The sequence below is a fragment of the Pagrus pagrus genome (genome assembly GCF_965226575.1).
Source record: "Pagrus pagrus genome assembly, chromosome: 16".
In the NCBI taxonomy this organism is placed as follows: Eukaryota; Metazoa; Chordata; class Actinopteri; order Spariformes; family Sparidae; genus Pagrus; species Pagrus pagrus.
Genome location: NC_140200.1, coordinates 25034393 through 25062029, shown reverse-complemented (window position 1 = coordinate 25062029; position 27637 = coordinate 25034393). Strand labels below are relative to the sequence as shown.

At 41.8% G+C, this 27637-nt stretch overlaps 1 protein-coding gene across 1 annotated transcript; it reads left to right on the top strand.

The window, feature by feature from the left end:
- The first annotated feature begins 2867 nt into the window (after positions 1 to 2867).
- On the top strand, positions 2868 to 6832 carry LOC311271491 (uncharacterized protein). The gene is made up of 5 exons (XM_084377188.1): positions 2868 to 2942; positions 4013 to 4044; positions 4463 to 4618; positions 4712 to 4804; positions 5336 to 6832. Exons 2-5 carry the CDS (start codon positions 4039 to 4041, stop codon positions 5660 to 5662), a joined length of 582 nt encoding a protein of 193 aa, XP_084233314.1. The 5' UTR covers positions 2868 to 2942; positions 4013 to 4038; the 3' UTR covers positions 5663 to 6832.
- Positions 6833 to 27637: the final 20805 nt, after the last annotated feature.

Sequence of the window (27637 nt, the reverse complement as noted above, 5' to 3'; positions counted from 1 at the left end):
AAAGTGTCTTTCATTGCAATTAAGTTTCTATTAATTTTACCTCATACACTGTTTGATACATCTATATACTCGATGGACAAACTTGAAATTGATATTGATCCTCTCATTTTTATGCTTAGCATTATTGCCCAAATAGTTAAGTGTTCCTTTGGTGCCCATTTAATCTGTCACACAAAGGTGTAGCAGGGAGGGAGACACTAACTACTTTTTATGAATTGTGTTTCAGTGTTGTTATACCATGGCTGCAACCATGGACTCAGAAGTTTGACTTTTAAAAGTGAGGGTGTGTTTGTCAGGCCCCTCAGCTCAGCTCCCTCCACTGATCACAGACCATAAACCCCTGCGTAACGCTGAAATTAACAAACGCTTGACATTTGCTCCACGTCCAATTACTCAATATCCAAGGCTGAGCACATGTTTAATCAACATTCATATGCCCTGGGGACGGAGAGGGAGCTCTCTGCTCCACCACCCCGGCCACATTAAGCCTATTCCCCTGGGCCCTCTTGGCAGGCATCGCTGTTTACCTTTTCCCAAACTCCACTGGACACATTGTCATTCCCCCTCCTCCCGTGTGCTGCAGTGCACATGACGGTGCCAAATCAACCACATGGGGGAATGCTGCTTGGGGAGCAGGAGATCGATCTGCCCACCGCAAATAGATCAAGAATACTAAGCAAACCCATCCCTTGCCACTATCATGCCCTGACGGAGTTCACCCAGCCCCCATTGAGGGTCAAGAGCAGGTTGGATGTAGCAGGGGGAGATGTGCTGCTCCGCACATCCAGAGCGATGGAGTGGCTGGAGTGAATCTGAAAGGAGTCGGCTCTTATTTTTCTTAAATTGGAAATGGACTTCACTCATATAGTAGTTTTGTACTGTAATGGACAAAGCACTTGGTCTCTAATTAACCCGTTAAAACACACACACACAGACACACACACTTACACTGATGGAGCTGCCATGCAAGAAATTGGCCTTTCAGTCTGGAGCAACTCAGGGCCCAGACACACCAAACTGACATCAAACAACGAGTAGCGACGATGATCAACTGTTGCATCACCTCACGTAGCCTGTGTCTCTACCAAAACACATAAGCACGTAAACACACCGCAAAGACTACAGCTGACATACCGGCTGTAGGATTACTGCATTACTCCTTCAAATAGTGCAATTTAAAGTCTATTTTGGTGACTGCGGATATACTAACTGTTGTTATGATAAAAAAAAAAAAGGTATGACACCCCTCTCCCTAATATAACCACTACAACCAAAAAGAATATGTCTGACTAAAGAGAGAGGAGGAGAAATCATGGATACTACAGCGACAGCCTTCCCTTTTCTGTTTCTTTTCACGTGCACTGATTCACTTAGCTGAACAGTCAATCAGAGTGACGTCTCTCACCAACGGGCTCCACCGCTGATTCATCATGCTGAGGAGGCTGATGAGTGCCAACAGTTCAGGGACACAGTGCAAAAAACTAGGGCCACGGATGCCTACCAATAGCCTGACACTGGCTGACCTGGTCAGTTTGTCATTGCCCGGTGTCTTGCCCGAGGAGGAGCAAGGTATCGAATCGCCAATCCAGAGATTGTTGAATAAGCTGCTTAATCCTCTGAGCCTATATTTGTGTTGTTAAAAGTAAAGGTGAGAACAAGAGAAATAAATATTGGTAAGAGGTTCAGAAAAATTCCCCAAAGATGAGCCCTGTGTCTTTAAAAATCCTAGCTATGGAGCAAGCTTACTGTGTGTGTGTGTGTGTGTGTGTGTGTGTGTGTGTGTGTGTGTGTGTGTGTGTGTGTGTGTGTGTGTGTGTGTGTGTGTGTGTGTGTGTGTGTGAGCGATAGCAGCATGGAGACTTGGTTCTCCTCACAGCAGGGGATGTGTGCAGGGCAGATGACCCCACAGCATCTGGGATGTGCTGGACGCATGCATGAGAGATTTACAAATATGCACGAATGATAATGAGTTCTTCACACATGCAGCAGCAGTGACTGCTCCAGCCTCAATGAAACAGACTCGGCTACAGACTCAGTGATAATCAACAAAATGTACAAAAAGTATGAAAGTATAGTATGTATATTTTTCTATATGTAATTTATTTAATGTTGTCTAGGGCCTTGGTGCAAGAGTCCCTTTGTGAGGGGGTCCACTGAGTTACTACAGGGGGGCTACCAAGTTATTATTTTGATAATAATTTGAAAGTTTTGTGTTTTTCAAAAATGTAAATATGCCTGAAAATACACATTAACATGAATCCAACATATTAGCAAAAATTATTATGTGAAAACACAGTAGAGTGCATACCTCTGCCAAGGACAATAGTCCACTCTAATACAATCAAGCTTAATATCAAAAGTCCACATATTACTCCTGGTGCAATCATATGAGCAAGCTAACCGAACATTACCTTAAATCACTGTAAGGCACCTATCCATAAAGGTGAACAAGTCAGCTAACTACGTACTGTTGAAACACCAGTTATCTGTAGTAGTACCCCAAGTGTACGCACATTCTTGTGAGCCACAACAGGAGACTGTGACACAGCCTCCACTTCAGAAACCACTGGAAAGGTGCAGAGGGTGAGGCGAACACACTGAAAAAAGTAAATCTAAGAATATGTAATTGTAACATAATTAAGTCTGTGATAATAACAATAAAAAACAAAGTTTGTCTCTTGACATGAATGTATCAAGTTGTGAATTAGTCTACATTTGTTCAAAACACAAGTCATTTTGTTTTTTTCCCCTAACAAGCTTTATGTAAATGGCTCAACAAATCTTCTTATGCAGATCCACACAACACACAATTTGCTCGTTGTATTTACTCTGCTCCAACTGCACCCCGTGTGGTGCATTCTGGGTACTTCTGGGTATTCTGGGTATTCGCGCCAACCATCTGAGCACCGCAAGGAGATGTTCCAGAAAGACTGAACTTTAAGGTAAGAATTAAGTTAATGTTAGTGATATAGTTGGTTAATTACTACAGTCTTTTAGGTTTTATATTGTTGTAGAAATGAATAAGTAAAATAACTGGAGGCTCTTGATGTAATTTGTAATCAACAATAGCAAGTGGCTTCAAAAGACTTACTGTGTAACTTGAAACTAACGTTAGCAAGTTTTAAAATACTTGCTTCAAATGTAATTTGAACCTGACGTTTGCAAGTGACTGTAATTTAAAGTAAGCAGGGATGTGATTGTATTTCTTCCACGTAACGTTAATTAGACGGCGCCAGGTGCCGCGTTTTCGGCTGCATGCAGAACACACCTGCTAGCCGTTAGCGAGGGGTTTTAGCTGTAAGTCGGTCGTGTTTTTTGGTCGCAGCGGTGGCTGTAGTCTGTTAAGTTAGCTCTGCTTGTTCGCCGCTGAACCGCAGCAGCGGGCAGAGCGAGTCCAGCCGCAGGTGATAGACAGCGCCGACTTCAGAGTCCCCAAATACGAGAGCCCACTGTACAGGGGGCAGCGTGAGATGCATGCTGAAAGACGATCTCTGTGCTCGCTAGGTAGCACCAATCATAACATGTAGCATACCAAAATGACGGGGAGAAACTCAGCTAAATGCCCATACTAAGCATTGCCACCCAAACGAAACACAAAGAATATATTCAAGCTCAATAAAACGCTGCTAGTTAGCTAGGTAGTTAGTTTAAAATTCATTGTGAAGGTCCTTGTTGTTTACATAAAGACAAAGGGGCTTCTTGAGTGAAGTGTGCACTCTTTTTACCATATTCTATCAGTGGGGTTACTTCCCAGCATCAGCTGTGTTTCTCACTGTATGCATGAATGCACACCCTGAAACAGGCCCAGGAAGTTTGTTTGTTGTCGTTTTTGTTTGTTTTCCTTTAGTTTGACACCACACACATAACTACATATGCTCCTACATATTGCAAATTTCGGTTTATGTTATGTTTGGTTGTTTTATTCTTAACATAATTTAAAAGATAGATTATTTACTATGATTTTGTTTTCTTCAGTGGTCAGTTACTAACTATGTCATTGTATCCTTACCAGGTGATTTATCGTGTCAAGCACATTGGATGAAGGTATGTAAAAACAATTGCAATTGTTGTGGGGAAAGTGGGCAATGTTAGATTATTTCAGTTAGTTTATGGACCAGACAATCATTTTGGGGGCAGAGATTCTGGTCTTTCACTGAAAAAATTGTCGTGACAGCCCAGTCTAAAATGTAGCAAAAGTAAGCCTGATGAGGCTGTCAGAATAAAAGCTAAACTTACCTGATTACCTGTGGTGGGGCAGGGATGAACAGTATTCCTACCTGATGAAACTGAAGGATAAGATTTTAACCTGATTACCTGTGGAACATTCCTTGCAAAACGCATGACCACTTAAGTGTTGCTTTCAGTGTAGCCTTAGGCTCCTGTTCTGTTTTTGTTGCTCTGTGTCTCTGTAATTCTTTTTTTCTGTATCTCATGATGTTTCTCCATCTCTCTTCTTTTGTAGATCGAGGAAGAATTCCGGAGGATAACACTTAAGCCACTACAGTCCACATTCCTGGGAAAGTTGGACCAGTACACACCCAGACTGTTGAGCCTCTACAGGAGGAAGGGAGGCGCTGTTGGGAAGAAGCTCGATGAGACCCTTGACATGTTAAATGAGGCATGTACTTATTGCACAACAGTTAAATAGTTAGTTATATGTATTAGCTTTCTGATGTCTGTACTTAGCATGATCTCATTTCTTTTTTTATAGGACAACAGCATTGACTCCAGAAGAGACGCTGTGATCAGAGGCCTCATTCTCTACCTTGGTGAGAAGACAGAGGAGCTCATCAAGGACTACAAGGTAAAGAAAACTGTTTCAAAGCCCTGCCTGTTTGAGATGAGGTTGTGCAATCCAGGATAGCTGATGGCTTAGTGGTATTTTAAAAATTGATTTTTTTTTTTTTGTCTATGTAGAAATGGATGGAATGTTATGATTTAAGCATCTAATTATTAACAACACTATAGTCAAAGTTGGAAAATCATCAGAGATACCTAGAGACTTGTACATGTATGTGCTGCAGTTTGCTGAAAACTGCTGCTAACATTTTAATTAGATTATTTTATGGAATTTTGAAGATTGCCATTTATTGGAAATTAATCTATCAAATTGAATGAGACTATTTAGCCACTCTTAGATTTACTTAAAATGGCCTTCAATTGCATTAAATTTAAATCTGTGATACCCGTAGACAGTCTTATGAAGCTACAAAGCAACCAAAGCATATCAATCTGATCACCCATGCGGGGAGAAAGAGTGCCAAGAGAACTATACTGTATGCATCATTCACATTGGTATACAAGAGGGTTTTATTCTTTCTGGTATATTTTACAGGTTTTAGATGATGATGATGCTGCGACTGTCCAAGAGGCCCTTACTACACATGTCCTCAACATCTTCGTGGTCAGCAAAGCCAGAGATGAAGATCTCCCCAAGCAAGCTGGAATAGCCATTGAGGGAGCAGAGATCCTTTTTGGTATCCCTGATGTGGCACATGCTTGTACATACCTGATGGGCCTTATCTATGCCTTGGAACTAAGGTACCCAAACAAACTGAAATACACCTTTGAAGTTTTCCAAAAGATCTTCCTAGAGCTGGAGGATGTCAACCAAAAGGTGTCCTCCAAAGTCCATGATCTCAAGGTCAGTTTACATGCATAAAAGCCATACAGACATTGCTAGAGGTTTTGAGTGAGCTCCCTCTTGTCAAGGTTTACAGTTGTCGGTTTTACATCGCATCTTCTCAGGTTTTCCACCACGCTTCCTCAGTTTAAATTTTTATGCTTTGAAGCTTGTATATGCTTAAATTTGTTATGTGGTGTAAATTCCATCAGTTGTCTGCACTTTAAATGGCTAATATAATTCGGCTCAGCACAAGAGTAAATCATTGTAAGTGACCTGAGGTGTATTGTTCAAGCAGCTTTTGAGGTACTGCTACAGGAGGCAGATCTATACAGAACAGGAAAGCTCTGTACAGTTATATTTTGTGAGGTGCTGGATTTTGTGTTTTTTGCGCAATCAATGTATCGGTCAGATTTTGAATGTAGCCATCATTTGATTGGACGTTCAAACCTTTAAGGTCAGACTTTGGATGGGGTCTCATCCCTGCAAGTGCTTCCTCAGGGTAGACAGAATGGATGTTTGTTTTGTAGAACATGTTTGCAGAAGTTCACTTTTCATTAGAAGAACCATTAAGTAATAGGATGCGAATCCCATGAGTTATGTGTTGGGTCATTGGCATTGTCTTATGGCGCGTCTGGCACTGGCATCTCAGGTATTTCTGATGTTGTCAATACAATGGAGTTTATGGTCTTATTTTCTTATCAAAGTGTCCTTGGTATATCGTATGTTCCATGCCGTAAATACACTAAAATATTACAATACATCTGGAACTATTGTTAAACAAGGTAAACAAGCCCTTTTGTTTTGTTAAATTGAATAATTAATACCAGATGTTGTTTGAATAATGTGGTCGTTGTTGCAGAGTATACAGTATTAGGGCTGCAACTAACAATAATTTTCATTATTGTACAATCTCTTTCTTTCAATTGATTGGTTTTGTTGTGAGAAAATGGGGAAAAATGTTTTATCACTGTTTCCCGAAGCCCGAGATGCAACTTAAAATGTCTTGTTTTAAAGATTAATTGATAATTACAAATCCTTTAAAAAAATCTGTGATGAAATTAGTAATTGGCAACTTAGCAATTAAACAACTAATAGTCGCAGCTCTATACAGTACACTCAGTTTTTGCCCAGTTCAATAGCAGTACATGTATGACATGAGTTTGAAATTTTGTGAGAATTTGCAATAAAATATGTAAATTTTGGTGACTTCTGACCTCTTGATTGTGTTGACCCTATGACCTTTCCTCTAGTGCAACTCTCATACAATTTGCTGAGTGTACTTATGATTTCCAGGGCATTCACCCTCTTAATTTAGTTATGTATTTTTTTTCTAGCATTTTTATATTGGACAGGTTGACCAACACATAGATCACATACTTGATTTAAGTAGCTCACCATGACAAAAATATATCGTGTTTTATCTACTGAGAAAAAGTAAGGCAACTTTTTGCATCATTTTATCACATAGATCAAACAAGAGTTGTCTTTGTATGTACAACATTAATTTTGCAAGTCAAGTCAACTTACTTTTGCTAGTAAAGTCAGCTTAACACAATTGAGTTGACTTGACTTGCAAAAGTAAGTTGACTTTACTTGCAAAAGTAATGTTGACTTTACTTGCAAAAGTAAGTTGACTTTACTTGCAAAAGTAATGTTGACTTTACTTGCAAAAGTAATGTTGACTTTACTTGCAAAAGTAAGTTGACTTTACTTGCAAAAGTAATGTTGTACAAACAAAGACTACTCTTGTTTGATCTACGGGATAAAATGATGCAAAAAGTTGCCTTACTTTTTTTAAGTAGATCAAGCCCCGTATTTTTATCAGTGCACCCAACATTAGTCATGCTGCTGCTGACTTGTTTATACATGGCACTATAGGTGGCACTACATGTAATTGTTTGTTATTGTAAACTAATATACGACACAATTTTACACAGTGTACAGTTTGTATTACATTTATTTGAACATGCAGTGTTGAAATATTCTGAAAAACCAGTCAAATTAATTAATCCAGATCCCTCATTATCAACACTGTATAGAAAAGATTATATATTCTCTCTTACAAGATAGAATTCAGATGACAACAAAAAAATTGTCATTAACCAAACATGCGCACAGCGGTCATACACACACCTGTATGTAATCAGTGTTGTAAGTCCCACATGTTCCAAACCACCATGCTTGTGTACGTTCGGGGTCATTTGCATTCAAAACGCCCCCAATTAACCATATATGGTAACAAAACATCCCCTTCCTGATCCGTATCCCTCTCAAACCTCATGCTGGAACATGTAGGACACCGAAGACCTGAGGATGGACAGGACTGTCTTTCATGTGTTTAGTTTCTCGTTCAAACATAAATCCCAAATCATGGAATAAACTTCACAATGTCTGTTTCGGGATGCTTTACCTACTCAGAAACCACTCTGTGCTCTCAACCACACAGATCAGCGATCTCTGAAAGCGTGGTCCCTGTGGAGCACATGGTCTAATAAATCTTCTGGTAATGTAAGATGAGCAGTGTTACATTTTCAAACAGCTGTCACCGATCAGATTCTATAGATTTTGACACCAATTAGTCTACACGTCTGTTATTAACAAGACAAAACCACTCACTGTGTAATTATTAATCAAAGAAAATACAGACTGTATGTGGATGTTGAAATTGTTTAATGCATGCTGTTAGACTTGCAATGTTCTCTATTTGCAGGTTCCCTATTCTGACACAAGATGCTGTTATTAGCTATGCTTATATTCACACATTCCTAAGCACCAGTACTAGTTGATAAATTTCACACTTTCGTACATACCCATTACACACATTGTGTTGATAAATGAGGGCCCTGGAGTGTAGTGGAGTCCAGTTGCAGTGTTCAGTTGAGTCTCTGGACTTTTTTTATTATCCAGGACTGTCTTGTTAGTGTTGTCTAGGCCTCAACCAGTTTGATCCAACAGTCTGTGGTCTCCAATGTAGCCTGTGGAAAAAAAAAGAAAGAAATATACGCCCTTCCTGCGCAGAATCTCTAGAAAAACATACCGGATAGCCCAAAGAAACTCAGTGAATCTGCAACTTCAACTGTTTCCATTTAGTGTCATGTCTTTAAATAAAGAACAAAATCAAAAAACAGTTAATTTCTGTTAGTTAAAGGAGCACTGTGTAGTTTTGTAGAAGAAATTCAAACTCAGAATTTTAATATTTACAATATTGATGAGGTAATAATACAAACTCAGAAATGTGTATTTTTTCTTCATAAGTAAATAAACAAGCTGTTCTCAGAGGAAAATAAGGTCCCAGAACACTGTTTGAAGCTAGAAAGTTGGCAGGGTCCGCCACATATAAACAAAGTAAAACAGTCATGTCATTGAAAAGTCATGAAAACAAAGAGAGTTTATTTATTAAGTTTGTTTAGGCAGAAAAAATATCAGCCAATGAAGATCTTTCTCTTCTCATTAACATTTACTCCCCAAAACTACAGAGTGCTCCTTTAAATAAATATGAATGCCGACAGCAGAAACAAAACAGCAGAGGTGAACATAAAAATAATGAGAGGGCTTTTATCACTTTGATCCTCTCCCTCTGGGGGCCCGTTATGACCATGAGGCCATAAACATCAGAAGTCACAGTGGTAGCAGCTAATGCATGTACAGTTATTTCAGTTAATGCTGTTGTTGCGTTGATAAAGCTAACATTATCTTTCAAATGCTATCAAAATGCTCATTAAAACTAGCTATTGTATTCAATTCAAATCATGTATACATACACAGAGTACAGACAGATGCAGGACGAGAACGTGTGTTGTGTAAGAATTGCCAGATTGCTGATCAAACAGAGGATTACATCTGTATGTATGTGTGGTGCGAGTATAAGTGGATGTGTCAGCGAATGATGGATGACCAGGGGAACGTGCTGCATCCCTGCAGTCTTACACAACCGGCCCAATCCCCCATCTATCTGAGCCTGCCTCGGCTACCTCATCCGTCAGGGAAAAGCCATTTTCTGTGCAACGGTGCATGGTGCTTAAGGTTATTCCATTTCTTTATTACAAACCAGGATGTGATTCTCCCAGTATACTGTACACCAGTCCTGCTGTTTCATAATGCACCTTTAAACCAGCTTTGAGTTTTTTGGTTTTTTTCCCTTTCTGTCTCTTATGGCTGAATGGTATTCTTAGAATGAATGCACAGACTGAAATCGGATATTTCTCAATGAATTTAGGAAAACCGACACCTCCCCTTCACCATTCACACACAGTTAATATGAAAGAAAGCGATGCGTAGGAGCCAATATTTACATGTCAGGGTATATGTTGTGTCTCTGATCTGTGTGGGGTTAATATGAGAGGGGTCATGTTTGGAGACGGTGCTGTGCTCGGGGAAGCCACACAGGGAGACAAAGACAGGGCCACCGTCATCATTAATCTTAGTCAGTGGGCAAGGCTGGCCCAATCTGCATGACCAGGGCAGTGACAAATGCCACTATTGGACTGGGGCGTCGCATCTCCCTGGCTTCATTTCCCGTTAATGTCACATCCATCACAGCCGGCCCTGTCCTGCCATGTCGGAGGAGATGAGACTGGTCATGGGTAAGAATTAATTGAAAGGACAAGAGCGAGTTGAAAGGGTGGAGCCAGAGTCTGGGTGCAGGAGGAATCCCCAACTTGCAGAGGAGTGAAGTTTTATTGGTGTTTGCTGGTGGAAGTCCACTCACAAATTATTTTAAAAGATGAGCCCTTGTACTATCAGTCTTAGTTGGTGTTGGGAATGGCAGAAATATCTTTAATGGAACAATAAGTTCTCCAAATATTTCTATTAAGACTTATTATATGGTTGTAAAGTAATGAGATCACTCTGAATGATAAAACATCTCTGTGTGTCTTTTACTCTGGATGGGTTCAGTTCAGGCAGCACTCAGTGACGTACTACTGCCCTCTGGTGATAAAGCCTGCCTTGATGTTTGAGACCCAGCACTGTCTCCATTACTGCACTGATAGCACAATAGAGGACAATATAACTCCAGTATATCCACAGTATTACAGGAATATTAGAAGAATTATTATCTGATGTGCAACTGACATATCAACTTATGCTACAAGGACGTTATGAACTCTATTTTATTTATTTTTTTCGTCAAACTTATGTGGTCAGAAAAGAAAATGCGTACAGTTTCACAACACCAGCTTCTTTATGGCTCAATCCAAAGTGCTGTGACCTGACACCATCAGGTCATCCAGCCAGAGCACAGCCAGCCACACCACATCAGTTCAAACTGTCACAAATCTCTCAACTGTGAGCTCGTGTCAGTGCAGCGACATGATTGGCTGATATTATAGGGCAAGGCAAGGCAGTTTAAGCACAATTCAGACACTGGGGAGCTCAGGGTGCTTTAAAGGGGCATAACATGACATTAAAACAAGTTAAAATGATTATAGTTATTGAGGAATGAGACGTGTATGGTCTGAGATTTGGGATATTGTTATATGGTGATATGACATAAGTGTTGTCTTTTCCTGGTTTTAGAGGCAGTCAAGTGACGTCATTATCTGAACTAATCAGACTGTTCTACTTGTTTTAGCAATTCCACCATTAAATCTACATTATTGATGATGATTGATCAAAAATCTCTCACAGACCTGTGTGTGTATGTGTGTGTGTATGATTGTATGATAGAGACAGGTGTGCTGGAGTCAGAGTCACAGCAGCTGCACCTCATCTCAATAATCAAGACCTCTCTCTTCCACTCTGCTGGTTCATAGACTCTGCTAACAGTTACTGTATGCTATGCTTTGAGCCACTATTTACCAGTTTTTGCTATTTTGCAACTCGCTCTTGTTGTTCCTTCTCTGAGACTCATCCTCCTCTGTGTTTCCCCTTGCAGTCCTGCCACTTCTGACTCCCGTCTACCCCACTTTCCAGTAAAGCCTGCTTTTCTGTCCCAGCCCTGCTGCTCCACTCCGGATCCTTAATCCCTTCAGATCTCACTGTGGATTTGCCCCTTGCCCCCTAACCTGTAATCTTTCTTCTCCGTGCTCTGCAGTAAATATCTTAAAGGGGAAATGTTGTGCTCACATTCAGGTTCATACTTTTTTCAGTTACTACTAGAATATATTTTCATGCTCTGATATATATATACATATAAAAAGAATCAGCTTTCTCATACTGTCCTGTGCGGCACTCAGTGCTTAATTTGTAAATCAAAAGGTCCAGGAACTCTCTCTCTCTCTCTCTCTCTCTCTCTCTCTCTCTCTCTCTCTCCCTCCTTGACTGTCCCTTTACCTCCCTGTTGTCCTGCCATCCCTCTGTTAGTGGACGGCTACAATGGGGGGAAATGGAATTAGGGCCGAACTACAAAAAGCAGTGAGCCAAGACTAAGTCTGTCTGTCCATCTGATCGATCACCTCCAATCCATTTCAACACTGTGGACAGCATCGCACCTCGCATACACATCCTAAATCAATCTTACTGATTTTGTCATATTACAGCACAAACAGCCACTTACACACAAGTAAGTGACTGTTTGTGCTGTAATATGGTACACAAGGTTTACAGTGATCATATGCCAAAATATTTTATAATCAGAATGCCTGTCAAATCTGCAAACAAGTGATTATTGGGAAACTTCAGTGGGAAATAAAAGGACAGGATAGATAACATTAAATATGACACAAAATGGATTTGATAGTAACAAAGGATGTGCCAGATCCTATCAAATAGGTGCTCATCTCGATCCTGTTCCGGCACAAATTAAGCCCTGGCTGCACCAACTCTATTCTCCCTGGATCTGAACCACTGTTTTAGCTGCCGTCTCTTGACCTGTCTGAGCCAGTGCTATTCACCATGCCCCGGGTCAGCGCCGCTGCTGTTTGTAGCTTCCAGCTAGCTGCACTTCTAAAGTAAATCTCACCATAAGAGCCATTTCTAAACCAAAAACTTCAGCACCTCACATGTTAGCTAAGGAATATGATCCTTATTAGCATCACTGCCCAGCTGGACGCTAACATTTCAAATTCACAACGATCTTTGTATGGTATTAGCAAGCTTACTGCTGGGATAATCAAAGTTACACACAGTTGCCAAAATTCATGCAGTTTGACCCTTTTGCACTGCTGGTTAGGATCCCAGGGCAAAAACCAGCTTCATAAAAAGATAAAGCTAATGCTAGCTGTGCTAGAGCTGCAGTACAAATTAAAAAAGCAACATTTAAAACTGGCATCAAACCTACTACTTGTTGTTTAGTCTGCTTCAAATGACGCTGTACGTTCACAGTTTGTCTAGACTGTCCCTCTATATTACAACATCAGTCAGACATCACCCGGGAGTGGGAGGAACCACATTAGCCGAGCAACTGCTTCAACAGGCTGACCTTATTTCACAGTTTGTGGGTTGGTAGACACTCCAGATTCCCAAATGCATGTTCACAGGGAGCTGAAAATATGAGTGTCTGTCCTCGCATGTCTGTCGACTGACTGCACTCGGTTTCACCTCTCTCTCTCTCTCTCTCTCTCTCCCTGCCTCAATCATCTGCATAGATGCATGTCATGTGCTGCAAGTGGATATGCAATTTTCACTGGCAAGCGGGGAGAAGACAGAGTGAAGCCAATTTGTTGCATTAGCCTGGACATCAAGCAGTCAGTAATGGATGAAATAAAAAAAACGCTTCCAAAGAGAGAACTTCTTCAAGTGGCCAACGATGTGGGGAAGCCCGCGGCATTATAGAAACAATATGACCTCGTGACAATGGATTAAAACAGGAGTGGTTATGTACGGTAGAAATTGCAATGCTGTTCAGACAAACAGTAAACAAAACAAAACAACAGCACATCCTCTCTGCAATAACACGCTGAGCAGGGATGTCTGAGGAATGGGTGAACTGCCAGTGAATAAAGTAGAGGATGAAGTTCAACACTATGCAGGATGATGCTCTGGACAATTCCCAATACACAACTTGCCCCTACCACTTAGCCCTGTCCCTCCATTTGTGCATTCACACTAGATAGGGGCAGCTCTCTATAGACAGGGGAGGTCACGCCCCTTCTGGTAGACCCGATGGGATCGTATGTACAGTACACTATAGTTACCACTGAGAGATAAATAATTGTTTGATCCCATATGAATTGTGCCATGAATCACACATATGATATTTGTCAATTTAAAAGATACTGTTCCAATTTAAGAAAGATGCCATTTGTCATAAAACTAAAGAAGTATAGCGTGTGAAAGAACGTAATCATATATAGACATATATAGAGTGAATGTAGTTCACTGAGCGGTTTTACATAAAACTCTGCCTTATTTCTCAGTGTTGACTATTATGGGAATATTTCAGTGATATTTTTGGGTTGTGGACATACAATTGACAGCTTCCATCAGACTGTCTTCTAGCCACAGATATATCAAAAGCACAGTCTATTGCCAGACACTGACATGCGTAGGATCTGAATGGAATTGACACAGTCACCCTGTGACAAATGGGAATAATGCTTCAATCATCACACACGTTGCAGCAGAGAGAGGTGAGTGCTGCCTCTGAATGCAAGTGAACGGAGGCCTCAGCCAGAGGAGAAGGCTGAGCGGCCTGACAGTCTGATAACAGGCCACTTCTGAATGATTCAATCAGGCAGCTCAGCCCCTCAGCCAAGTGCCAAGACGTGCCCATCCCTGTGTGTTACACCGATTAGCTGCACACGCATGATGAGGGATGAAGGAATTTGTCATCATTTGCATCATTCCACAGAGATGGAGCCGTAGCCAGTGATGAGTCCAGGGCTTGTCATGTCCCACGGGCACTTTGCAGAGGGAGTGTAGAAGGATTCTTTTTTTTTTTTTCTCCATTGCAAACAAAAATCTCACTTTCAATTTGTCAGAAAAGAAACATGAGAAAAGAGATGTCTGCTTTTCCATCAGGATCACCATTTGTGTCACCACATAGTATTTTGGTTTTATTTAAACACCCAGATGAATTAAATCTTACCGTTATTTATGAGGGGGAACAGCACACTGTAATGATGTGATGTCATATAGCTGTGATGTAGTAGTAAAATAATCCATTTCATTAATTTTATCATAAAAAACACTCACGAACATAACTATGAAAATATGTAGGGTGTGTATAAAGGGGTATTTCTTTTTTGCTGAAACGAGTATTCTGACATTTTTGGAGAGCAGGGGAGCAACTTTCATTGTTTCATTTTTACTCCAGATTAAAGGTAAGGAAGGAAATTCTGGAGAAAGATAGTTGATTGTTGAGTCTCATTCTCAGGTTCTCAAATACAGACGCTTTGGGTCTGTATTCAAACCAAAACTCTTACTCAAAGTGTCTGCATTAGACGAACTGGGAAGGAGACTCAACAATCAACTATCTTTCTCCAGAATGGCCTTCCCGATTTTTAATATTTACTGAAACGTGGAAACAGTGAGTTCTGGTTGTATGTGGTGGTGTAATGCTGCTTTCTACAGGACTTCATTTTCCACAGCATGATAAACTAACAGCAATGTGGCAGGTTGGAGAAACACAGAATACACAAGAATCTTGTAGAGATCTAGAATTTTTCCCTATCCCTACATCTTAACATAAAGCAGAATCAGTAAATACAAAAGTGTCATATAAAGATATCCTATAATAATGGATTTATGTAGTGTATTACTGTAAAGGTTTTGCTATTAGCTGCATGTCATGCTGTCCTCGTAAGAAAGACAATATAGTTGACTGCAAAGCAGCTGACTATGACCCATATTTACGTTTCTTGCCAGGCAGTGACCTCTGGTGGCCGTAGTAATTATCACAGCAGCAAAGAAGGAAGTTAAGCAAAGAAGTTGAATAAGCAACAAGGTCCACATGCGGAGGAGAACGGGGGCCAGGTGGTTTGGTTAAACAGACACAGGACTTTAGGAGACCGCTGTTTGTGTCCAGTGTGAATCCAGAAGTCAACAGAGAGTAATTTTACATAGTTAAGGGATGTAATGTACATAATGTAACTCGTTTAGATATGAAGAAGCGATGGATGTCTATGTAGATGCTATGAGAAGAACATGAGAACTGTGATTGGTCAGCTTTTGCTGCTTGTGTTTTCTCCTTCACATTTCTAATGGCAGTGGAGACTGTTGATAGTGAAGAAGAAAACAGCCTCAATGCTGTTGTCCTGTTCAGTAACACACACACTTGGAGTAAGTAACATCAAGTATGGGTTGAAGTGATTTATTTTTGTCATTCAGAGAGAATGTGTTAAAATTCCCTTGAGTTTTATTCAGATATGACAGCACATTTAAGGAAAGAGATGGTGCTTGTGTAAAACTGTGCACCTGGTGAGAGAGAGAGGGGGTGAGCGAGAGAGACAGCGAGAGAGAGGGGGGAGTGGTAGAGAGAGGATAGAGAGAGAGACAAATGGAGAGAGAGGTGAGTTGATAATATGATGACAAGGAGGAAGAAGAATATGTAATTTTTTTCTGCCTAAACAAACTAAATAAACAAACTGACCTTGTACTGTTTTACTTGTGTTTATATGTGGCGGACCCTGCCACCTTTCTAGCTTCAAACAGAGTTCTGGGACCTTATTTTCCTCTGAGAACAGCTTGTTTATTCACTTATGGAGAAAAGAGTTTGTATTATTATATTGTAAATATTAAAATTCTGAGTTTGAATTTCTTCCCTAAAACTACAGAGTGCTCCTTTAAAGCCTAAATTAAAATCTATTGTAAGTGTGAGGGACACTTGCCTTCATCTCCACTGATACATTTTAATTGAATAATTTGTTATTAGAGACCAAATTCAGCTGCCTGTTTTATAATATCTGAGCATCAGCAGCGTTTCTTTGTGCAGAAGAGATGGAGTTCTAGTTACTCTAACTGTAAAGCAAGGAATCTCTGTCTGTAAGTTTTTTCGCACGTCATGAACCATTCATCAGATCTATTTCACACTTGACAAGTTTGTTGCTGAGGACCCAAGGAAGTGCAGTGTCAAATGTGGTTCACACCCCTCATATTACCAGACCGACCTTCAAGACTGACCAAGCTCTCTGCCCAGATTTCTCCTCTGATTGTCAGGAGGGGCTAATGGAGGTGTAAGCAGGCGTAAGTTACAGTGAGAAAAAACTAAATACACAGCCGAGGTGTGGCTCTGGCTCCACGGCTCTGAAGACTGAAGCTGGTCTCTCACTACAGGTCTTTTAAAATCTTAACCAATTTTGAACTCCTTTTTGAACATTTTTTTGTCCTTCAGCGAGAACTGGAGGTGAGATTTTACGTTTCTGTCAAAAGTAGCATGCTAGCTAACGTTAGCCTCAAGGAATAGAATGTTTGCTGTCAGCCGCTCCAGGAGGCCTCTCTCTTTGCTATTTAGAGCCGGGACACAACAAGCAAACATGTTTCACATTATGGGCATGACTCTGAGCAGTTCAGGAGGCTGCAGACTGGATCTGTAAACCCCTCACATTACCAGATCACCTGTGCCCAACAACCTGCTACGACAGTAATCTTCGATGAGGGCACAGCATTTATTCTCTGTGTACAAGAAATTATATATGAAAAAAAATCACAGGTATGCTGATGCCTTCTAGATTGCAAATGTTGACCATCCAACTTTTCCATATAACTTACAGTGGTGAGTATAGCTGTCTTGTGTAATGGATCTAATGGCACCAGTGATTGATGGGCAGTGGCAGCATCATGACCGTGGAGACAGTATGCTGGATTGTACAGTTTTCCTTCTGTTTTCAAAGGACATACAAGCTCTCTATTATCTCTATTATTATCTAGGTGTTCTGTGGTTTTGCAGATTTACCACAAGGTGGCACCATTTTCGTGCTTATGGATTTACTCAGTGAGTCTTGATCATTGAAATATGACAGAGTGAGCACGTGTTCTTTTTAATGTTAAAGAACGGTCACCTTTGAACCCTGTAGCTGATCCTCAGTCCAAACCCTTTGACAGAACAGAGGCTGCACATGCTGTCTGACTGCTCTGTCTGTAATTGTATCGCTCCCTGCTGTGACACCACAGTGATATGAGGATTGAGCAGATTAATTCTGGTCATTACTGTATGAACATCTGAATGACAATCCGTCTTCAAAAATATGAATATGAAGTTCAAACTATTTGAATCTGTTTGCATTTGATGTGTTTCTTACCTCAGCAAGGTTTTGTTTCCCTGGCTGTGAGTCTGAGCTGGGCCGCTCCCAGACTCATCACAACTGCAGATTTTATAGGTCAGCGCATGATTACAGGGTAATTTAATCTGTGACACTGCTTTGGTGTATGTACACACAAGATCTAATCCTGGGAGCACCCCCCTGACCTGCGTACCTCTTTCTTTGATTGGGTTAGACAGCCACGGATGTACACCACGCTCGTCACTCACTGTGTGGGATTCATGATGTGCAGTAGGGAAATAAACACCAGAGTCCATCTGCCTAAAGATCCTGCAGCTGTGCTCGAATACAACAGCCCGCTCTCAATCATGATATGAGTGTGCTTCTTCTGACTACTATGTTTCTGTTTCTTTGCCCACTTTGAATGCAGAGAAGACAGAACTTGAATCTTCGATCTCAGTCACTGAGTATAATAAAGCAACAGAGATGTTGTCTCGCCTATTTTAGTGCATGGTTGATTACATAACTTACTAAATATAGCTCTTATCGAACTACTGCAGTCACATTAATAAACAGGAGAATAAGACCGCACAACCATAATGACAAGAGAAGGCCTGTTCATGACGGGCTTGAAGAAAAGGCCAGAAAAGTCTTGAGAAGTATTTATAGCTCTAATTACCATATCTCTGAAAGGCAGCGCTTTGAAAATAGAATTAATTTAATTTTGCTTCAGTTTTCTAACGCTTTCACCATCATCTATTTATGTTTTCAAAGGTGGTTAAATAATCAGTTCTACTGTCATGGAGAGGACTACTCAGCATGTCTTCTGTGGCTTTGTAAAGTCTAACAAAAAAAATCTGATCATGTCATCAGAGACATCCAATATCTGTCAGAAAGCCTGCCGCACTTCTACGTCTTAAATATGAGGGCATGGAGTCTGACAGATGAGAACATTTAACGGACAGACACAAGATAATAAAGAGCTACATTATGGGATGTGTAGGATCTAGCTTTTTTTAACTTGACTCAGACAGTGTTGGCATAACTTGTTACAAAGTAATCTGTGAGAGTGCTCGGATTGCTTTGTTGTTATAACAAGTAACGCAACGCGAGTAATCCGTTACTTTTCATAAAAGTTATCCATTACTGGAAAGATTCTTGTCATGTCCTTTCCTTTTGTCTCCACAAAAATAACATATAATCCCTGAAGCATGTCACTGATTCTGTCTGTCTCCTGCTGCTCAGCAGGTGGCTGCGTGCCAGCTGAAGGTAAACCTACAGCTGTGTCAGTGCGCATGTGGGTTGCTAGGGCTAGGTGAGCCCAGGTGTCTGGGGAGGAAACAACAACCATTCACACCTGGGCTCACCGAGACCACATGAAGGCTGGTTGGGTCAACAGCCCACAAGTGGCCCTGACGACTCTGAAACTCAGAGCTCACACGTGTCCTTAACGACTCTGTAAGGACACTCCCACACAGAGTTTAAAAGCCTGCAGCTCCTCCAGTTAGTTAGAACTGAAGAAGCCTCTTGGATGAGAGGTGAAACGTCTTCAAGAAACTGAAACAAGTCCAAATGCCAACGGTATAGCACGTCGTAACGTTACCCAACACTTAGGGACAATAGGTGCCATCTATGGCGACATTGCCAAATCCTGAAATCCTAATGGTTTTGCAGTGTCCAGATCAGTGCTAAACCTATTATATCCTATTACATCCAGGTCCACCACGTGAAGGATCAACTGCGGTTCACATACCAGTCGAAGGTGGGTGTGGAGGACACCGTGGGTTATCGAGTGGGTGGAGTTGGTCCGGATGTACAGATATCTGGGACTGCAGCTGGACGTCAGCAAACATCAACGTTCTGCACAGGAAGGGGCAGAGCCGTCTGTACTTCCAGAAGGTCCGTGATGGCAAGTGTCCTTTTCGACGCTGTGGTGTGCTGGGGAGGAAGCAGCAAGAAGAGGGACACAGCACGACTGGACAGACTGGTGAGGAGGTCTGGGTCTGTGGTGGACACAGACCTGGACTCAGTGGTGACAGTGGGAGAGAGAAGGACCCTGGATGAACTGCAACACCCACCACCCTCTGCACAGCACCTTCACCAGGCAGAGGAGCGTGTTCAGCGGAAGACTGCTGTCCCAGTCCTGCTCCACTGACTGACTTAGAAACTCTTTGGTCCCCCCTGGCCATTAGATCGTTCAACAACTCTCAGTTACGGCAGGGGGACACAAATAAAATAACTAACTAACTAACTAACTATTGATGTGGGTAATTGTGTTGCTCTGAGCTACGTGTCACTGGCTGAACCTCCCCCCAACAGTGCACACCTGTGTGGTGACGTCTAGCACGTTTGCTGTGGGAAGTGAGTCAGTGTGACAAAAAGAACTAGCACACGGACAGTCACAGAACAGTGCTGTTACAGGTAGTTGAGTTGTTTCTGTCAGCAGTGAAGTGTCACAGAAGAGAAATGTTTATGCAACGTTAGCGAGGTGTCATCCTGCCTTCTTCTCAGCAGTGTTGGTCCGGACTGTGAAAAGCTAGTAACCAGTTAAATGAGCCAGGCTAAATGAAAGTAGCCTAAAATCAGAGGTCACCCAGATCTATGGTCTTCACACTGAATGAAACCATCCTTCTCCATACCCTCGAGACCTAATATCAGCAGTCATGTGACTGACATGTGGCTGCTACCCATTGATTTACTGCTGCTGTGCAAAAGCATGTTTAAACGACAGACATTTATGATTACATTGACTCTCTCCCCACCCCCATACACTCGTAAATCACGTTATTCATTTGACAAAAAAAACAGACTAAACACACAACAAACAAAGTCTAGATGGGTGAGCTTTTTTTCAAAATTTCTATATATATCAGGACAATATTGTTATCGTCAAATCTTTTGGCCAGTCAGCATCTGATATCGTGACAGCCCTGTTGTCAACACAGGAGGCGTGTTTTTCAGTTGCAACCAACAGATTTTTTAAAATCCATCCAGCTGTCTACAGCGGCAGTGTAAGCCTTTCACTCACACTATTGTGGGAATGAAACAGTTTTAGATTCAGAAATGAATGTGTGGATTAGAACATGTTGGAAATGATTTGGGGGGAGATTCTCTGTGCCTGAGGTGTGGGGAGCTGTCATGGTTAGAACAGGTCAGGAAGTCATATGAGGGCCAATTCTCTGTGTCTGAGGTGTTAACAGAACGTTTGATAAGCTTACACTTACTGTCCAGCGACACATCGAAGGGTCACTGACATGGGGAAGGCATGACTAACACCTGTCATGTATGTAACCACTGGTCTGTTGTTACCTGACAGTCAAGACAAAATGGAAGACTGCAAAGAAAACTATGGGTCTTCTCTCCATGGTGCATGTATTAAAGAGATCTGATACATCATCCTCAGCTTGTAATAGTTCAGATAATTAGCAACTCTCTCTCTCTCTCTACCTCAACAAGGAGAATTTCCAGCAGGTGAGCAGGCTTACATGAAATCATGCAATTCTGTTTTCAGGGGATACCTGAAAAGTTAGTTATTAACTTGTATGTAAGCCAGAGATACTTACATGACAGATCTGTTCACAGCAAATGCTTAGATCTGGCAGCACTGCTCTAAAAGAATCAGAGCAGCGACGAGGATTACAATGAGAAAGCATATCCCCCTGATAAAGGGGTTGTAGGTTGAGTGTAATCGGCAGAGTAACAGTGAGAAGTGTCACATTATGTCTGCGCTGTACATCTACATGATTGGACATTACTAGCCACTGTGAATGAGCCAATCATTTTCAAGCATACTACAAACACCTGATGCCAATCAGGGGCGAGCAGTATGGAGGAATATTACAAAGTTTTTGTGTAGTTTTATGGACCCTTTCCTCTCTGGCGCCACTTTCGCCTGTTATATAGATTATTGCTGCAGGAGAGTACCCCTGCAGGTCTCCAGCTGCACTTTGAGGAATAAGAAACTACACCGGACTTCTCAACAGCATGAGGGTGAGTCGATAATGACTGAATTTTGTTTTACAGTGAACTATTCCTTTAACTAACTAATTCTACGCTTCATTTACAGGCTTTTCCTCTCATTGCTTTGAGTCTCTCTGAAGTATAATAGTGCTGCAGGTTTAGGGACGAAGGCTCTCTATATCATCCACACAGACGCATCTATTTATTTCTGTGCCGACTGCGGAGCAGCACTCAGGTCTTTGGCTCCAGTACCAGTTAGCCATTAGTTGTGCTAGCCTACAAGATGCTTCTAAAATAAGCTCAGAATGTTCAGGAGAATGCAGCCTTATGTTTTTATTATGAGCTCAGTAAAAATGTCACTCAACCATCGATGGGCAGCGATGTGAGTTCAAGTGAAGTGCACTTCTTCTCAGCAGGTCTCAGTTGGTCCACTTTTGGTTTCAACTGTGGCAGTCATGTCACCACCTCCTATGGGTAGCTTAAAGCTGTTGTTTTTTCAACATATCCTGCAATCTGACACTTTGCTTATGAACACTTTGCATGCAGTGCCAGGTCAGTGTCTGAGGTACGTCAGATGGGACACAGCTGGTCTGAATCAGAATTAGCTTTGTTAGCGCATGTAGTCACAAGACCTATCACACAATGTTACACACAGTTCACAAGAAAGATTGACAGGAAGATAGGACATACTGCTAAAAACAAAGACGACAAAGGAGGGTAACACCGCTCTCTGTAGACTAGATCTGCAAACCCTCACATTACCAGATCATCTGTGACCAAAAGCATGTTTTGAACGGGCATGGACTAGTGTACAAAAGCCAAATGTACAAGGCAAATTCTTCTGTATATGAAACAATACAAACCGTGCCATGAAAAATATACATGAACTGGATTGTTATGCACGGTATACAGTATGCATGCGTACATGTGTATGTATATAGTATAGTCTATATATCATATATACTGTATATATAATATCTTTGTCCCTCTCACTCAACAGGTGAGTGGAGATGAAGGTGAGGAAAGCATAATCTAGAAATGTACAGACATGAGTGAGACATCCTTTCCTCTTAAAGGTGTAATTTGTAGAATATGAGCAGAATTCATAGGCAGCCCCAGAAGTATTGGGGCCAGCGTATCACCACAGTAACCACTGCTGCTTACTTGGTTGTACCTTGCTACTGGCTAATTGGCTCATGGCTCAGTTAGCTGTGGAGTCAGTGGCCCTAGAGTTAAAGCTTGCTATCTCCTAGCTGAAATTACATGGGGCTTTCAGACGATCCTCTTGAGTTACAAAGTGGCATTATGAGACAGTATGGGCCGGGGCTAGCTGGTTAGCATGCTAACTTCAGTAAACACCTCTGCAACACAGTACAGAGACGTCTTTGTCAGAATGTCAATACTGTTGTGACTTTACACTTGTTCCTTTGAACGATCACTTGAGGTTACAGCTGTTTCTGGTGCTTGGTCCAGTATTTTTAACAGTGCAGTACATCAGAAGGCTCAACATATCTGCATATACCTCGCACCCACTGCACTCCGAATTTGAGTTGCTCCCGCCATTTCAGGGTCTCCAGTGCCAGTCTGACTTTTCATTTTCAGGTCAAATTTTTTGTTAATCCAATACTTCACAGAGCTCACATAAAACTGGAGAAGCCACAAAGCACTGTGAGGATGATGTTTTTTTTACTTTTCTCGTGCTTTTGACACCTTTGTCCAGCCACTCCGGCTGGCTCAGATGCTCTCAGTGAAGCGGGTGGACCAGAACCTCAAGGCATGGATTACTGGCTACCTGACAGACAGGCTGCAGTATGTCAGGATGCTAGACTGCTTGTCTGATGTGGTGATGGGCAACACTGGCACACCCAGGAAAGTGTACTGTCAGTGTTTCTGTTCACCCTCACCTCTGACTTCTGCTTCAACTGGGGAACATGCCACTTGCAGAAGTTCTCAGATGACTCCTCCATTGTTGGCTGCATCACAGACAATGAGGAAGACCAGAACAGAGACCTGGTTGAGGACTTTGTTGGATGGTGTGACAGGAACCACCACTGCACAGGGCCAGCACAGGGCCAGTGTAAGAGGCTGTGTATAATACACCAGGTTGAACCAAGAGCAACAAGGATGCATGAGGGGAGGCGGTCTGTGTACCTTTGTCTCATTCAATTTCCTGTTTAAATCAATAAAGGAAATAACAGAAACATGATTTTCTTGTTTTTTTTGTTTCAAATCAAAAACTAAAAAAGTAAAAAACAAAGCCGTTCTTCTATTTCTGTTTTCAGAATCAAAAAACTAAAAACCAGGAAACCAAATTCAAATACACACACACTTTAAACTCAAGGAACTCAAGGAACATTTACGAAATAAACAGTCTGGGCAATTCAACAATGTCAGGCGGGTATGAAGCTTCAGTGTGATATGAAGCTGTGTAGAGGACAGAACAAAACTGCACTGCAGCTAACTAGCCAGCTAACAGAGACGATACCGGTGGAATCAAGGCAAAAGAGTCACTTAGGATCCCCATCACGGCCTTCCCTCCCTGCTGTGGTAGATAGAAAAAAGGCCTTGCTGGCACTCAGCTAAATAGCATACAACAATGGCAATCTCAAATATTCAGCAAACATGTTTCAAAATCCCTGTAGAAAAAACAGCCAGCATGAGAGTTTGATAGATAAAAAATTGCAATATTGTCACAAAGTGTTCAGATATGGGATCTATATTGCAAAATACCTTAAAATATTTAGCGTTGAGCAAGTTGTTGTTCGGTAACAAAATTCTTAAAGGATGAAACACCAATGTTAAAATGGCTCATAAATTTTGCAGCTCTGTTCACTGAAAAAGAACATCCATTATTTATATCTTTGTGAAAAAATGCATCTGTCTGTGGCTGTTGTGAATCTTTCAAAAACACAAGCTCACATATCCTGCAGGGTGCTCTGAACTTTATAGGGAAACACTCAGTTTAAAAGGACCTACGTGTAAGCATTTAGTTTAAAATGTTCTGTATCAACAGAAAGTGAAAAAATAACAGTTTGACGTCAAAAACATCTACAGGGCTGCCAATTTTTCACAAAACCTTGGAATGAGAAAGGGGAGAAGTTTTGTTTAGCCGCTGCCATTCCATTACTTCTAAGGCCTAACCATTAAAAAATTAAGTCTGTCTCAATTAAGTATGAGTCCAAGTTAGTCATGCTTATAGTCAGGCTCATTCTGAACAGGAGTCCACTGAATTCCCACAAACCTGTTAAGGATAACCTTTTATTACAGTTGAAATATGAGAAAATTATCAACACTGTAATGCAGTTAGAGCTGACTATCCCTTTAATTATTGTACAGTAAACATAGTCTAAATTTATCATGCTTATAATCATTCTTAAAATCACCTATGAACGGCAATATGCTGACATTTTTCCTACTTGTTTTTCCCTTTAATAATCTTGAGAAATGTACAGTAAACAGGCTGAGGCCATGTCCGAGAGAGCTTACAAAGCTAGGGTGGTAAACAGACAGAGCACAGTCAGTTGGGTATCAAGCACAACAAACCTTTGGTCAGGAGAGGGGACAGAATACTAAAACTCAACCAAAGGGAGGCTTTTTGAATTCATGGACTATAGACCGTCCTGGTCTTAATGAGGACATAGATTTCACATGTTTTATATCATCTACTGTTTCTGTAAAGGCCTCCCTCCTCCTTTTTTACAGCCTTTTTAGGGTATTATATTATTTATGTGTGTGGGTTTTTTTTTTAATTTATTTTGTTGGCATGTATACTTTTTTGTGTCTTCTTATCTCTTGTTGTTTCATTGCTTCATTGACTTGTTTTACCTGGTATATCATTATCTGGGTCATGTGTATGCCTCCTATTGCCTGAGGTCACTAAAGAGGTGGGGCCACATGTTGTTGTTTGCTTGTTTGTTTGAAGCCCTGATGAAGACCTGATGGTGGAAACATGTCGGCTTCTTTAAACTATTGCCCATTAAATCATTTTGCTACTACAATAAAGATGTTTTTTTCTGGAGGGAGTTCTCTTAGAAAAATTTGATCAGATTCTTTATCACGCCCAAGGTCAAGAGTAAATACCTGAATAAGAATCTATCATGCTGGAGAGAATGTGGAGCATTAAGCCCAGACCATGCACATGTATTTTGGAAAATGTGATAAGGTGCCACTGTTTTGGAAGATGGTACATAAAACTCTGCAAGAGGTGTTGAGATATGAGATCTCTATGTGCTGTAAGGTACTCTACTTGTGTAATCTCACAGAGGAAAATGTACATGCAGGGGATAGGTACCTGGTAAAAATACTGTTAATAGCTGGGAAAAAAGCTATCACAAGGAAATGGGGTAGAGTGGAACCTCCAACTCGGGAACAATGGATGGAGATAAAAGAGGAAATCTATGCAATGGTAAAATTGACACATCGCTTAAGATTGCAAGAAACACAGCTGAAGGACAAATGGCTGAAATGGACTATTTTTAGGACCTTGAACAGCGACAAAGACCATTGAAAGAACATTAGACACAGAAGACGAATTGAGAGAATTAACGAACAAGAAGGAAAGCAACTCCCAACAGGACTGCATTTTGCTTTTGTTTTTTGTTTTCTAGTGTGGCTTTGTTTGGTTTTTGTATTGTATGTAGTGTCTATGTATGTCAGTGGATAAGATGTGAAAAATCAATAAAAACTAAGTGGAAAAAAAAAAAATGTTTGTTTGAAAAATGTATTGCTCTTCATGTTAGGTCTTTACTTCATCTTCATCTTCATCATCTTCTGCTTTGTCCGGGGTCGGCTCGTGGTGGCAGCAGGCTCAGTAGGGAGCTCCAGACCTCCTTCTCCGCAGAGACACTTTCCAGCTCCTCTGGGAGGATCCCGAGGCGTTCCCAGGCCAGATGAGATATATAATCTCTCCAGCGGGTTCTGGGTCTGCCCCGGGGTCTCTTCCCAGTTGGACGTGGCCGGAAAACCTCCATGGGGAGGCGCCTGATCAGATGCCCGAACCACCTCAACTGGCTCCTCTCGACGCGAAGGAGCAGCGGCTCTACTCCGAGCTCTCTCCGGATGTCTGAGCTCCTCACCCTATCCCTAAGTCTGAGCCCAGCCACCCTACAGAGGAGGGTGGCGCTTGTATCCGCGATCTTGCCCACAGCTCATGGCCATAGGTGAGGGTTGGAACATAGATTGACTGGTAAATCGAGAGCTTCACCTTGCAGCTCAGCTCCCTCTTCACCACGATGGCCCGGTGCAATGCCTGCAATACTGCAGATGCTGCACCAAGCCATCTGTCCACCTCATGCTCCATTCTCCCATCACTCGTGAACAAGACCCCAAGATACTTAAACTCCTTCGCTTGGGTCAGGAGCTCACTCCCTAACCAGAGGGGGCAATCCACCGTTTTCTGGCAGAGAACCATGTCCTCAGACTTAGAGGTGCTGACCCTAATCCCGACCGCTTCCCACTTGGCTGCAAACCGCCCCAATGCCTGTTGGAGGTCACGGGCTGAGGAAGCCAACAGAACCACGTCATCCGCAAAAAGCAAAGACGCAATTCTTAGGTCCCCATACCGGACACTCTCCTCACCATGGCTGTGCCTTGAGATCCTGTCCATGAATGTCACAAACAGGATCGGAGACAAGGGGCAGCCCTGGCGGAGTCCAACACCCACTGGAAACATATTCGACTTTGTGCCGAGTATACGGACACCACTCTCACTTTGGTCGTACAAGGACCGGAGAGCTCGTACCAACGGCCCCGGTACCCTATAGTCCCTCAGTACCCCCCACAGTACTCCCTGGGGGACCCGGTCGTAGGCCTTCTCCAAGTCCACAAAACACATGAAGACTGGATGGGCAAACTCCCATGATCCCCCCAGCAAGCCTGCAAGGGTGAAGAGCTGATCCACTGTTCCGTGGCCAGGGCAGAATCTGCATTGTTCCTCCTGAATCAGAGGTTCAACGATCGTCGGACCCTCTTT

Excerpts from the sequence above, each read along its gene's own strand:
- LOC311271491 (XM_084377188.1), top strand. Across the intron at positions 4,619-4,711 it reads CCCTTGACATGTTAAATGAG|GACAACAGCATTGACTCCAG; the intron begins GCATGTACTTAT and ends CTTTTTTTATAG. Across the intron at positions 4,805-5,335 it reads AGCTCATCAAGGACTACAAG|GTTTTAGATGATGATGATGC; the intron begins GTAAAGAAAACT and ends TATATTTTACAG.